This window comes from Tachysurus vachellii, chromosome 26 (assembly GCF_030014155.1).
Source record: "Tachysurus vachellii isolate PV-2020 chromosome 26, HZAU_Pvac_v1, whole genome shotgun sequence".
Classification (NCBI taxonomy): Eukaryota; Metazoa; Chordata; class Actinopteri; order Siluriformes; family Bagridae; genus Tachysurus; species Tachysurus vachellii.
The window spans coordinates 14790540-14804754 of record NC_083485.1 but is presented as its reverse complement, the minus strand read 5'-3'; the positions used below and the strand labels follow the sequence as shown (position 1 = coordinate 14804754).

General features: G+C 42.5%; 1 protein-coding gene across 2 annotated transcripts in view; it reads right to left on the bottom strand.

Annotated features, from left to right (window-relative positions):
- pappaa (pregnancy-associated plasma protein A, pappalysin 1a) overlaps window positions 1-14215 on the bottom strand; it is an 88840-nt gene that overhangs the window by 54655 nt on the left and 19970 nt on the right. For both annotated transcript variants that reach the window (XM_060863351.1, XM_060863352.1), the window contains exons 7-8: window positions 13892-14013; window positions 7600-8098 (exon numbers count right to left, since the gene is read on the bottom strand). In XM_060863351.1, the coding sequence (XP_060719334.1) occupies window positions 7600-8098; window positions 13892-14013 (621 nt within the window). The remainder of the gene's footprint in view (window positions 1-7599; window positions 8099-13891; window positions 14014-14215) is intronic.

The following is a 14215-nucleotide window of genomic DNA, read 5'->3' as shown; positions in this document are numbered from 1 at the left end:
ATATATATACACACACACACACACACACACACACACATGCACAGCAGGGAGCTGTATTCAAATGTGTCAATGGATTTATTGCAGGATGCTCGTTTAATCATTGCAGAATGACGTGTTCCTTACCTTATCCTCGCCTTCCCAAAATACACACACATACATGCAAATGATCGAATATTTAACCACACACTGTTTCTTCGACATAATTAACATAACACATCTTAAGACGGCTGTTAAGAAGGTAACCATTAAAACAAGAGAAAACTGCCTGTGAATGTTATTTAGTAATATCTCTATAAGGGTTGGAGATTTATATATTTTTTTTTAGATTAATCATTCAACTGAGATGCAGCCACTTGACCTTATTGCGGGGTTTTTAGTAGAATTTTCACCATTCTAATGGTCAAATTTGCATTATAATTTGACACCAAAAAAGCATTAAAACCATCGACTTATGATAAACGTATGACTAAACGGAACACCTCTCACCAGTTGCAGAATCATTAGCAATAAAGCTGAACAGATTTTAGACTTCACTAGCCACACCTTCGTGATGATGGGAATGCAAAGAAAAAGTTGTTTTCTATAAACAGGTGCAATCATAGGGGACACGGTGGCTTAGTGGTTAGCACGTTCGCCTCACACCTCAAGGGTTGGGGATTCGATTCCCGCCTCCTCCTTGTGTGTGTGGAGTTTGCATGTTCTCCCCGTGCCTCGGGGGTTTCCTCTGGGTACTCCGGTTTCCTCCCCCGGTCCAAAGACATGCATGGTAGGTTGATTGGCATCTCTGGAAAATTGTCCGTAGTGTGTGATTGCGTGAGTGAATGAGAGTGTGTGTGTGTGCCCTGCGATGGGTTGGCACTCCGTCCAGGGTGTATCCTGCCTTGATGCCCGATGACGCCTGAGATAGACACAGGCTCCCCGTGACCCGAGGTAGTTCGGATAAGCGGTAGAAGATGAGTGAGTGAGAGTGAGTGAGGTGCAATCATAGAAAAAGAACCCTATAGTGTTATGCCAGTTGTCTTTCATGGAAAGATCGTTGTTAGCGATCGTTGTTAACGATCTTAAACGTTAAGATCGTTTGAAGAAGCCTAAGAGAAAGGACTTCCATGTGGAAACTCTTAGCAAGCTTAAACCCTTCACCATTCTTCACCAAGAGCCCTTTAGTACCCCATTTCCTAAAGTTCAGAACAAATTGTGAAGTCCATGGATGAAGGTTCGGTTCCTTGGTCAAGGATGCTTCATTGGTTATCTAAGCTCATAGGACAAAATATTACATTTAGAACCATAAGTCTTTCAATTCTTATAGGTAGAACTATGTAGAACCTTGGAAAAGATTTCATTTTTGAAATTGATAATCATTACTCTTAAAAAAAACTCTTAACAAATTGTTGTTGTTTTTTCTTTCTAAAAATGTGAAAATGGCTCCCATATTCCAATATGACGTAAATGTGAAGTTAATAGATGAGGTTTCCCTGCATAAGGTTCCAACAATGACTATCAGAGCTGTTAAAAAGCCTTATAAGGTTCATTGGTTGTGCCTCTGGGGGAACATTGAAAGGTATGATGTAGAACCCTGGAACAGAGAGTTTCCCAGTCTCAGGACTTCTAGAATTATTACTCTCTCACTCACTCATCTTCTACCGCTTATCCGAACTACCTCGGGTCACGGGGAGCCTGTGCCTATCTCAGGCGTCATCGGGCATCAAGGCAGGATACACCCTGGACGTAGTGCCAACCCATCACAGGGCACACACACACACACACTCTCATTCACCCACACACTCACACACTACGGACAATTTTCCAGAGATGCCAATCAACCTACCATGCATGTCTTTGGACCGGGGGAGGAAACCGGAGTACCCGGAGGAAACCCCCGAGGCACGGGGAGAACATGCAAACTCCACACACACAAGGCGGAGCCGGGAATCGAACCCCCAACCCTGGAGGTGTGAGGCAAATGTGCTAACCACTAAGCCACCGTGCCCCCCCTAGAATTATTTATCATCCAAAAAAGTTTTCTGAAAGTGTCATAGTCCTGAGATTAGACCTTATAAGCGTCTGGTCTAGTGTAGAATAATTAGAGTTATCACAGTATCGATTATAGAAACTTGGTGGTTTGAGATGATGGTTTAGGGCATTGGTCAAGCTGCAACATTACTTTCTTGCACTAGTTACACTACACTACATTTGGCAAATCCAAGCATAGCTTTGACTCTAAGTTGGAGCAAACCTGAACCTTCTTCTCAAATGGCAAGTTTAATCAGGAGGGAAGACATGTTGGACGACCAAACCCTGGCAATACTTAAGACAAGGGTAACCAAAAAAACCACCCATATGGCAACATGCTCCTTTCCATCTTCACATCACACATTGTGGCCATCCGGCTCTGGGACCTCACTAGAGGTCTTCACGGGTCCACTTAGATCTGATAACCCGAGGTCCGACCTGAAACCCGAGCGGGTTCGGGTCAAAAAGTTTCACGTGTGCCTCGGACACGGGTCGGGTATAATAGTAGCGGCGTCGGGTCTCGGTTAATTTAAAATGAATGTGTTTTTACCGGACTGACCCGAGAAGTATCTGTATCTCGCGTGTGTGCATCGACTCGAGTCCTTTCCCAACCTCTCCTCTGTTTGCCAAGACCACTTGCGACATCGTGTTGCTGGCGGCTTTAGCGGTTACTTTTCTGTCTGACTGGTGCTTGCAGGGCTGCATCGGTGTGTGCAACATTCAGGTCCAGTCGGGTTAAAAAAAATTGCCAAAGGGTCGGGTCGGACTCGGGTCTAATTTTTTCGGGTTTGTCTCGGGTCGGGTCTTTCTAAAAAAATAATAAAATATGCACGTCGGGTTCGGGTAAAAAGTGATCCGGGTCACTTCGGGTCGTGTACATTTCTTTAGACCCGAGAAGACCTCTAGACCTCACTCTTTTACAATACTCTCTTAACGCTGCCTTTTTGAGCCTCTGTAAGCAAGCATACTATACCAGATTAGAATTCGGTGAGACCAACCAAGTATCTGGACCTCATTCACTCTACAGTGCTCTGAGTGGTATGAAAACCTCTGGATTTTCATAGCATTCCTCATACTAGAACCGCACTCTGCATGAGGTTTCCTTCTCACTAGCTGCCAAGAACAACAGGACGATGAGGAAGCATCCTATCCTTGGCCCATTTAATAAAAAGAAAAGAAAAGAAAAAAAAAGAAAAGAAAAAAATGGTAGGCAGACAGGAAACAAAAACATTTTTCAAATAGTATCCGAAGAAGCTAACTATGCCGTGGTGCTTAAAGCAGGAAGAAATCTATTGTCATATTAAACATGGAAAATTTAGACTTCCATAGCCCAGTGTTTAGTTTTCTCTGGTTTGGCTTATTTCAATTCAGCTAATTCGCAAGACTTTCAAGCATCGAACTGCATGTAGTTGAACTGGTTAAACACTTAAACCCTCCTGTGGACCCACATTTTAACACCTCAAGATCTATGTACAATGAGAGCCGCTCGCACCAATTAGCAAGTAAGAACATTTACTGCGCTTTCTAAACCAAACATCGGGTGAGGCTTTGAATTTTATGATCCTCCCTGCACACAGCTAAACTTCTATTAGAAGAGTGGATTTGACCTCCTGCAAATACTTCATCTCAAAAAGATCTAAGACGCTCCTCAAAGTGGGTTGATGGGTAAAAAAAAAAGGCTTTGTGCATGTGGTTCTACCTAGCAGTAATGCTAATTACGAGAACACAGAGCCAGGTGTTCATAGTCCATTCATAGCGTAAGGGCTAGGTGATAGATTTTTTAAAGCGCTGCTCCATTTGATCCGGCAAAATAAGTCAAAACACTTGACCCTGAAGGTTTTTACAAATATCAGGAAAATGAAATCTGTTGAACAACTTTTTAATCATCCTGCCTTTCATCCAGAGATCGCTAGGTCATACTTTATTCCGATGTCAAACCGAGGCCATATCAAGAGACTATAATGCGTAGGATGGATATAAAAGTGATATGAATATTGTGTGTTAGTCAGAACACAATGTGGAAAATCTGGCTCGTTGGTGGCAATAACCATCAAAGAAACCTGGAGAAAATAAGGTTAAAATTTAAAGAAAGGAAACTTGAAAAAAATCCAAAGATTGTCCAGGAGAAATATATCTCACTCACTCACTCATTTTCTACCGCTTATCCGAACTACCTCGGGTCACGGGGAGCCTGTGCCTATCTCAGGCGTCATCGGGCATCAAGGCAGGATACACCCTGGACAGAGTGGCAACCCATCGCAGGGCAGAGATGCCAACCCATCGCATTTTCCAGAGATGCCAATCAACCTACCATGCATGTCCAAAGACATGCATGGTAGGTTGATTGGCATCTCTGGAAAATTGTCCGTAGTGTGTGAGTCTCGTAAGTGGTAGAAACCCCCGAGGCACGGGGAGAACATGCAAACTCCACACACACAAGGCGGAGGCGGGAATCGAACCCCGACCCTGGAGGTGTGAGGCGAACGTGCTAACCACTAAGCCACCGTGCCCCCATGGAGAAATATATATGTAAGCTAAATTTTTTCACTTGTCGCAAAAGCTTCCATTACAGGAAGAACATTAGTAAAAGGTAGATGCAGATGAGTGAGAAGTTTCTTCGGTTTCTCCAAATGGAGGAACCTTGTCTATCAAGATAATATACCATCTAAGAAAGGAGTATCCACTGGCAGAGCTCTGTAAAAGTCAGAGGAGAAGCTGGAACTTTAAGTTATAAGAGACTGGAGAACTCACAAGGGAGTTCACACTTTATTATTTCCTTCTCCACTCCGAAGTGTTAGATTTTAGGTGTCGCCTGAAACCGCCAATCAGACCAGCGCACAGTAAAAAAAACATGTTCATATGCTGTATCATTTAAGATAACTTTTAAAGATCCTGATTGGAGATCCCAATTTTCCAGTCCATGAGTTCTCCGGCTGCTCAAAAGGAGTTCAAATCTTTAAGCAAGACGGCGTTTATCTACTGCTCAACAGCCGCACCATACAGATTCATTTGTATTCTATTAGTGGCGGCTTTCTGTCACACACTCAGCAGCTCTGGAGTGGAGGACTCGATGATGTGTCAAATGATGTCACTTAAGCCAAGCCATTTCACAGGCTCTAATGACAAGTCCATGCACTTAAAGCATAAATACACACTGATGACATGGCATAAGCTGAGGTAATATGTCATCGTAACCGTGATAGCAGCCCATCGTTCAAACACTGGCAGTGCTTTAGGTGTGACGGTGCGATGTGTTTGCGTCTATGACTCATAAGCAAATGGAGCACTTACTGTGCTTAGGTTGGAGTAATGCTTGAGAGACAAATAAAAGAGAACACGAGAAAGAGAGAGAGAGAGAGAGAGAGAGAGAGAGAGAGAGCAGTGCAAGGATGCTTAACATTGTTTGAGAGGCGGAAAGAACTCTGTTGTGGAAATGGAGATGGATTTGCCATTTCCTGTTATGATTATTCCATATGGAAAATACGGTTCTTTGCTTGTAAAGTGTATGCTTATAGACGCAAACTTCTTTCTTATAAGCTGGGCATTTCTTCTGACCATGAAGAATCTCCTCCGGGATCACACAAATCAAGCATGATTGATAATGTGATAGCACTTGATAAACAGAAAATACTTTTCAAGCCATTGGCTTCAGACATCCGATGCCGGTCTGGAAAAAAAATGACAGAGCTATACATCTGCACCACGGAGCGGGACAACAACAAAATCGCTAGCCGTTTCAAGTAATCTCATCCAGTGTGGCTTCTCGAATGAAAACAATATTGTAGCTGTTTTTAGTAAGCGAAGTCAAGGATGAAGGCTTTCTTGGACCGATTACAAAAAAAAAAAAGGGATGGAAATTAGATTTCAAGCATCGCAGATACTGACATAGAATCATTACCTCAATGACAGAGCAGTTCAGATTTCAAAGGACCTCAACAGGTCACTGCTAAATTACTCATCATATTCCCAAAACCGCAGAGGAATTGATGTTCCCAGTTGCAAACAAATTCAACATTTCACGTCAACTCTTCAGCCATCCGTGATCTACCATAAAGCTGTGAACGTCCAGAGGAAGAGGAAGAGTAATGGCTGCTACAGGGTTTCCTTCAATGTATCAGCATCAAATTCAAGACAGTGAAGGAGGAACAACTAAAGTTTCCATGGCACTGCTGGGTCTCTTGCAAAAGCAGGAATTATTTTGGATATCTATTATGTAACATGGGTTAAACCTGGTTGGGCTTCACCCAGTAAGAGTCCCTCTCATCCTCACCACGCTAGGCCCAGCCACCCATATCTATAATGAGTTCCAAGTGGTGGAAATATTTTCTGACAGTTCCTAGAAAGGAGGGTGGAAAGTATAATCCGAGGATCCAGAGACACCCCAGATACTGCAACCACCAGAATCTCCCACCCTGGAAATGTGGTTTGCGTTAGTAAGAGGATTAAATGAGGGTCGGCTAATAACGCACCTATGTTTAGAAGAAAAGGTGAAGATGTGTGAAGGCATTTTTGTCGGGACAGCATGAAGTTCAGGAGCACCACAAACCGAGCCAAATCTTTAATCCAAAGTCAATAAAAATCTGTGCTAAAATCCTGTTTTTTGGCAACAGAGAAGAGCCGGAATACAGCAGCGTTCATAACAGCCAATTATCACTGACATCTTGAAACAGTCAACACTGAGCAATGAGTCAAAAGTTTACATCTAAGACCTCAGATGAAAACATGACTTCAGAAAATGATACCAGGTATAAAATACTGTAGATTCTATTGCTAATAGGAATATAAAGAAGGTACAATCACTTAAAACTATCTATCTCAAGGTACTAAAAATAGTAACAAAGGTTTTTATTTCCCTGTTGGACTGCGCAATGATGAATGTTCGAGACATCCAAGAAAATGTTATGTTTACATTAATGCTGTGTGTATTCAGAGTCCGGTTGTATACAGACTTCTTACAGGTAAATTCTCTGCGAGGTCCGTTCAGCTTCACTTAAAAATGCACACAAGAAAAATCAGGAATAGAAAATATGGACTTAAGATGCTCATTGAATGTTAATTACAAACATCCCCAACATTACCAAAAAAAAAAAACTGTCTTATGTCTGGAGATAAGTAATGTCTCTGATTAAGATGCTGTCTCTGCCAATCTCCTCTGTGGTTTTAAAGGGATGACGCTAGTAATTAATTTATGCTGTCACAGTAATGAATTTAATATTGGCCTTGAATGGCATTTTATAGATTATTTATTTTAAGTGTATTTACAGCCAAAACATAAAATGGAGGATGACATGTTGTGGGTGTATTAAGCTGTCAGACAGTGATGTTGAATTTAATCCTGCTCTTTACTCAAGCCAATAACTGCAGAAGGAAAAGGACTGAAGTGCAAAGTCAGGATCATGAGTATTTGAGACGCGCCTCCAAATTTATTTTAGTAAAACTCTGTCCTGCAAGTTTATAGTTATGTTCATGACCCTTTAAATGGTTCACTGTGCAAACTCCTTTTGAGAGCCTGTAATGTAAGTGTTAAGTGGCTTAATGTACAGTAAGTGGCTATATTGCTTTTGGGGAACTTAATGAAGAACTTCTTACCTGTCCACGTATCTGCGTGCCGCGTCACCGAGCTCGATGCCTTTGGGAGAGTGACTGAATGCCGGCTGCCGCAGGAGTCTGTAATGCAGCTCCTCACAATCCTGGCACAGAGGGCAGCTGGGCTTAGATGTGAGCAAAGTGGCATCAATTTCCAGGTGCTGTTCCATGGTGAAGAACTGCACGCCGTACACCTTCTCGTTTACGTCCAGCTTGATGGTCAGAGGCGTGTCACAGAACACATCGCTGGGTCCCAGAGAGAGGTTATGCCCGCCTACACAAAGCAATATAATGTTGTGGATGGCGGGAAGAGCCATCTCCTCTGAAGAACAAAATGTCACCCAGACTGTGAGCAACTCAGGAATGACCGGGTATGCAAATTCCAGCTGGAGCATGCAGCCCTGCAGTGGGCACGGTGGCGGTACCAGGCCCACCTCCATGCCATTGTGTGGGCTCCAAGTACGAACACTTGGCTCACATGCTTGCTCCACGTCTGGTGGACCTGAGGGACAAAAACATAACCAGTTATGTATGACAATTTCGATTAACAGCCTAAAGAAGTTTGTGTCTCTTAAAGGAAAAGTACTGTCTATATACTGTACGACACAGAGTTTCGGAAAAGCCCTAACTAGTAGGATAACTAACTTGTGAATCCTAGTGGTAGACAGGATTGACTGAACAGCTTTTTCCTGGTCAGGCTGAAAACGGATACTGGAAACCTGGAACAAGCTAGGAATATACTCTGAATATTCACCATGCACACACACATTCATGCCAAGGGGCAATTTAGCATAGCCAGTCCAAATACTGCATGTTTTAGGAGGTCAGGGGAACCTGGAGAACAAAGAGGAAACCTATGCGGTGACAAGCAGAATGTGCAAATCTCAGCACAAACAAAAAAATACAAACTCAGGATTGAATCTGGAGCTATGAGGAGGTAAAGCTACTGCTTATTGCTAGCCAGTTCTCAGGCATAAGCATTAGCGTTGTTGAATCTCCTCTGTAGCTGGTCTTCTTTCTAAAAACTTAATAAGCAAACAGGACTCATTTATCAGCTGCTATTTTAGGCTTTAAGAAAGGATCCAAATCACATGAGTCCAGGGGAATTTCGTAGGCTGTAAACGTGTGCGTATCAGTTCGTCAAAGCATAGCTGTGGGAGCATATGTGTGTTTTGATGATCCGGAAAAATGGTGTAATGCCTTTGATCGTGTGCAGAGTGGAATTTGGCTGAAGTCCGCCAACAAATATTTTCTCTTATTCAGCGAGGGATATTGGGTTGGTTTTACTTAATCACATTTCAGACAAAGAATAATAACTCTGCAATTCCGACTGCGGGATCCGGGCCATTGTTATTCAAAATATTCTGCTTATCAAACAGATTCTATTCCTGGAGAAATATGTGGTGTACGAACCTGTAATGTCCCAAAACTGCTTTAGTCAACGGATCGAATTCCTCAAACATAAGTCGTTTAAAAGGCAATATACTGTACGAGATGCTGAAGTGTTCGCTTTTGAAGTTTGGTTATGTCAGTAATTAAAATGGATAGGCTGAAATGTAGCGTGCGCAATGTTTTACATGTACGTGTGGAATTAGGATTAGCGTTAGGATTATCAGCATTAATTTAGCTTGAGCGTAACCAATGGGGATATAATGGCTAGTACGTGCCGTGAAAATAGAGGAACTCAAATCACCTGCCACAAATTGGCGGCACACCAACTCTCTGTGGCTAAAAGGTTTATTTTATGCACAAGGTCGCATAATGCTCTAATAACAAGCTTGCTTTGTTTTTTTTTTTCCCTCTCTTTTTTTTTCAGTTGCACTTTCCCACCATAATGTGCTTCCATCAGCAGAAAGCTAGGAAAGCAGGGCTGCCCAGTGATGTGGGTGTCTCATCTCAAGGCTCCGGCTACACCTCATATGCAACAGTCCAGCCATATTTGGAGTGACGTCCACTAGCATTCATCAAATGGCGCAAGGGAGAAGGGCGAGAACGGTAGACGCTGATGCTTTTCCTTTGTGCAAATCCAAGCTGGCAACGACAAAACCCATTTGCTAACCTCATTTCTGGGTAGCACACAAAATTCCAGTGTTTAATCAACTGCGCACTGAATCGGCTTTCCAGACCGCACCATCAACACTTTTATTATTTTAAGCGTGTGTGTGGCCAGTGAAGAGCTAACTTTTCTAGACTAATAATAATAATAATAATAATAATAATAATAATAATAATAATCATGGACACTACAAAACTACAACCAAGAATCCAAGCATTACCGAGTGTGTGTGTGTGTGTGTGTGTGTGTGTGTGTGTGTTTGTGTGTGTGTGTGAAGGTGTATTTTCCTATTTAAGTATTTACAAACATAATACTGTAATAACCGTAATTGGTAGGTAGTCATTTCATAAGACGAATGAGCATCATTTATTATGTGAATTGCTCCAAAGTGGACTAATCGCGGAGTCCTTGAGGCGTTTCTCGTTGAGGTTCACTTGCTTTTGCATCAGTAGGCCCTATTTTCCAGGTGACCTGAGAATTCCTCCATGAATCAGTGCCTCGCATTTTCACTTGATTAGCTAATCCCGTGGGGCCACAAGCTTGTCTAGGAAAGTTCTCGTTGTAGGAGAAGGGGAAAAAAGTCGGGGGGAACCGCAATTGGATGGCATCCAACTTAATTGCAGCGAGTTGAAGGTTGAGCCTTTCGTCTGTTCACACTGACCTCCCTGTATCATGTGGGAACGGGACGATGCGAGGAGAAGCGGCGGCTGAATTCTATTTGAATCGCTAAATAATGAGGGGATGAAGAGTGCTCTAGAGCACGTACGCTGCACTCGGGGAGAGCTGGTGGCCTCTCGTTTTCCTAGAACCCGTAGACCAACCTGGTGCTGATGTAACAGCTGGTACACTGACTTACTGTCTCGGTCTGACCCTCATGCCCAGAGTCGTCAAATCAATTTATTTATACAACTACTTTCATAGTTGACGTTTTTGGAAGGCAAGAGTAAGTGCTGTTTCAGGGGCTGAATTCTAAACAACTTGGATTTTTAGGTGACACTTGATTTGAAAGGTTCCTACATTGGGCCTTGGGAGCTCAGTACAGTATAACACAACGTACTGTTTGTTTGATCGCAGATATAAGTATTTTCCTTTGCTGAAATCTGTAATGCATTATAACTCATTCACAAGTGTTTAATAGAGCACCCTGAAGTATTTATAAAACATTCTAAACGTCTTTAGGTGACTTTGTTTATATAATGAGGTTTCAATTATCCTTTATTTCTCTTAATTGAAATTTCATTTCTTTTATCAGCGAGACATTAACTTGTCATTGACGTTCATAAAGTGTTATAACTTGTGATGTCTGTTTGTCTTTTTACATTTTTTAAATATATTCTTCTAATACATACAGCAGCATGGAACTGATGTTTCTTTACTGAACTATAAGTCCAGTAGAATTTAAAACAATCATATAGCAGCCTTATAATACACGCTACTTCAGCTTATTTACGCACACTGAAAGCAGTAATCGACTATGTGTTTATAACACTGTTATGAAGCACCATGCGTGCACCATACATACACCAGCTTCATTTGTTTAATAAACTTGATGACAGATTTGTCAGTGAATGATATTCATGTAAGTGGTAATAGGTTATGTGTTCATAACATGGTTATGAAACCCTACGAGCAGCGTCTAAGACTTCATCGTTTACGAAGCCCCTACAGATGCTTTCTGGATGTTAATAAAAGTAAAGCATTTCAAGGGCAGCTTTTTTCTATGAACATTTAATAAACCTTTATAAAATGCTTATGAATGTGTTATGAAGGATATTTATATGTACTCTACGTTTACAATAAAGCAAAACAATTTTGATTTTATTGAAGCACAACTTCAACATTTTTAATCTGTTCAATGCTACAAAGGCATTTCCTAGCGCTGGTAGCATGGATTTTTCCCCAAACCATAACAATACTGAATTGCACAGAAGAAAGTGTGAGGTTTCAAATGTAAATCTGCAGTCTGTTATTTGAGCCACGTGTAAGCATGGCACACATTACTAGCCGCCTTGTTCTCGGACGTTCAAAGCGGCCCGGGTGATTAATACAACGTCTGGATACAGATTCCATGAGCCGGCCTCTTTTTTTTTTTAAGGAACCCCCTTTCCATATGTTTTTCGTGGAAGTCTCCTATAGTCCAGTCTCCCCAGCAACAGTCCCCTGCTTTGAATCAGAGCTAGTCTCACTTCGTCTCATGTGGATGTCGCAAACCACATGCACTTTGCAGTGGCCTTAACTACCCTGGCTGGTTTCGGCATGGTTTCCAGAATCCACAGGTTTTTTTTTTTTCTCTACATAATTCCCACACTCGTACTCTACCACTTTTTTTTTTACTTTTACTCAGCCACAATATTCCCAGCTGTAAAGATTTATGTGAGGACTGCTCCCTGTTGACCACGATGGTCCAAGGGTGGGAAGGCGGTGAGGTGGTATGAGGACATGGCTAACAGGTGAAGCAGGGCGCTAAGAGGATTGCGTCTGTACCACCCCATGCCAGCTCAGCACGGGGCTGTGTGGCAGAAGAGGAGGGCATTTGTGGGAAGGTGGCATGTTGCAAAGTTGTCACTGGCCAAGAAATACAAGGCACAAACAAAAACAGTTCCAAGCAGCTGCATGAGGGGTTTCAGGGTTCGCGAACGAGGACAAACACACACACATGCTCACACACGCGCGTAAGAGGGGCGCTCTAAAGGGGGAGCCCACCATTTGCAGGAAACTGTTCCAAGACAGAAAACAGGGAAGCATTTATGCACAGCTACAGTGGCAAGTCTGGACATGTTTCTGCATGACACTGTTATGAACAAGAACACAGGCCCGAAAGAGCTGAGGGTCCGAAAGAGAATTGCAGTCTATCTCCATCTATGGATCGTTTGAGGAAATGATCTAATTGCATGGAAAACCCAGGAAGCTAACAATCTGTCCTGACCCACATCCATCAATCAGGGTTAATTATCATCGCATATCTCTTACCAGATAACACACTTTCTCTTGACGTGATACGAATCACGATGGGTCTTAATATCTCACCTAATGACCAAATATACCCCAAGGCCAGGTTTCAAGAGTAATGGCGAGAAAATGTGCTTCTCTGATTGTAGGGTTCTGAGTAATAGCAGGGAAATGTGTTTCTCTACTTAAAGGTGCCCCCCTCTGTTTAAACGTGAAATCTTTCAATAGTCGGAGGCCCCCCGTATTTAAAGAGGCAGCACAGGATTCTGCACGTATACCCTTCGCGTTGGGTCCAAATCTCTCACACTCACACACACGCTGATCTGCAGAGTAAGAACATTCCTCCCAGACGCGATCCTGACAAACTGACGCATCACTGTTTTTATGCCAGCCGTGCTCGCAAACAATAATTAATAAAGCAGCTGTCAAAGAGTTCTTCAGCAGCACAGCTGTGCAGACTATTTATAAAAACCAAATTCCACCTCCTTGCCCAAACTGTTCTCTACACAGTTGTTTCGGAGAGCGAGGGAAGTAACACATAGCAAGAGAGAGAGAAAAAGAGAGAGAGAGAGAGAGAGAGAGAGAGAGAGGAGTAGGGAGAAAGCAGCCTACTTTAGGTAGGTTGCTGATTTCATCTTTTCATACAGCCCTTGGTCTAGCTGGAGTGGAGGATCAGAGGCGTATTGAGAAGGCGAGCAGGAGGGTGACGGGTATGAGGTTGAAGAGACGTCTGGCTTCATAGTGCATTGATGACATATTCATAAAGCCCACAATGCATCAGGCTCTCAGGAAGACGAGCTAGGTTACAGAGAAAGCGGTTCTGCCAAATGCTCCGTATAGTCTATTCGGAACACAGTTCATCAGGAGTGTGTTAAGCAGGCTCTAATAAACTATTTGAAATGTAATGCTATAACATTACCTGTATCCGTTTACTGCGTTAGATAGTATCTGTATTTATATTTAAAGCGAATTGGGTGTGGTTTCGTGCTACACTATAGCAGCTATCGTAATTACAGTTCTCTCGTCCTAGTCTCTCATTTTGTCGTGGACTTGGAAACGAACAAACTATAAACTCCTCTGTACTGTGTCGGAAAACTCTTACAAACACAGAGGCATAACATGACCCACATAAAACGAGACACTATACAAACTCTTAAAGCGCATTAAAGAGCGCATTAATATATACCTGTGATCAGAAAATAAATCAATCAATCAAGGAATCAAACATCATCATTTTATGATATTAATAGTAAGTGTGAAAATAAAATCCTTAGAGCTCCTCGGTCTTACCTTCAGCTTCCCGTGGGCTCCAGTGTCCTGAAGGCAAGCAGGGACGCGGAGACCAGGAGTTAGAGGCATACTGGAGAAAGACTCGGCCTTCGGCACATTTATCACACACTGATCCCACTTCTCTAGGAAATCAACAGACAGGAAGGAGACCCAACTTAGATGCAGTCCAAAAGAAATCTTATTATGCATGCAAGGCATGTTTTAGACTTTTTTCTTTTTGAAATCGTCGGCACCAGAACGAATAAACTAATTAGCGTTAATCAATCACCGGCATCATGAAAGAATCATCCTTCGGTTCTGGTAAGTACAGTGTGACCTCCTCAT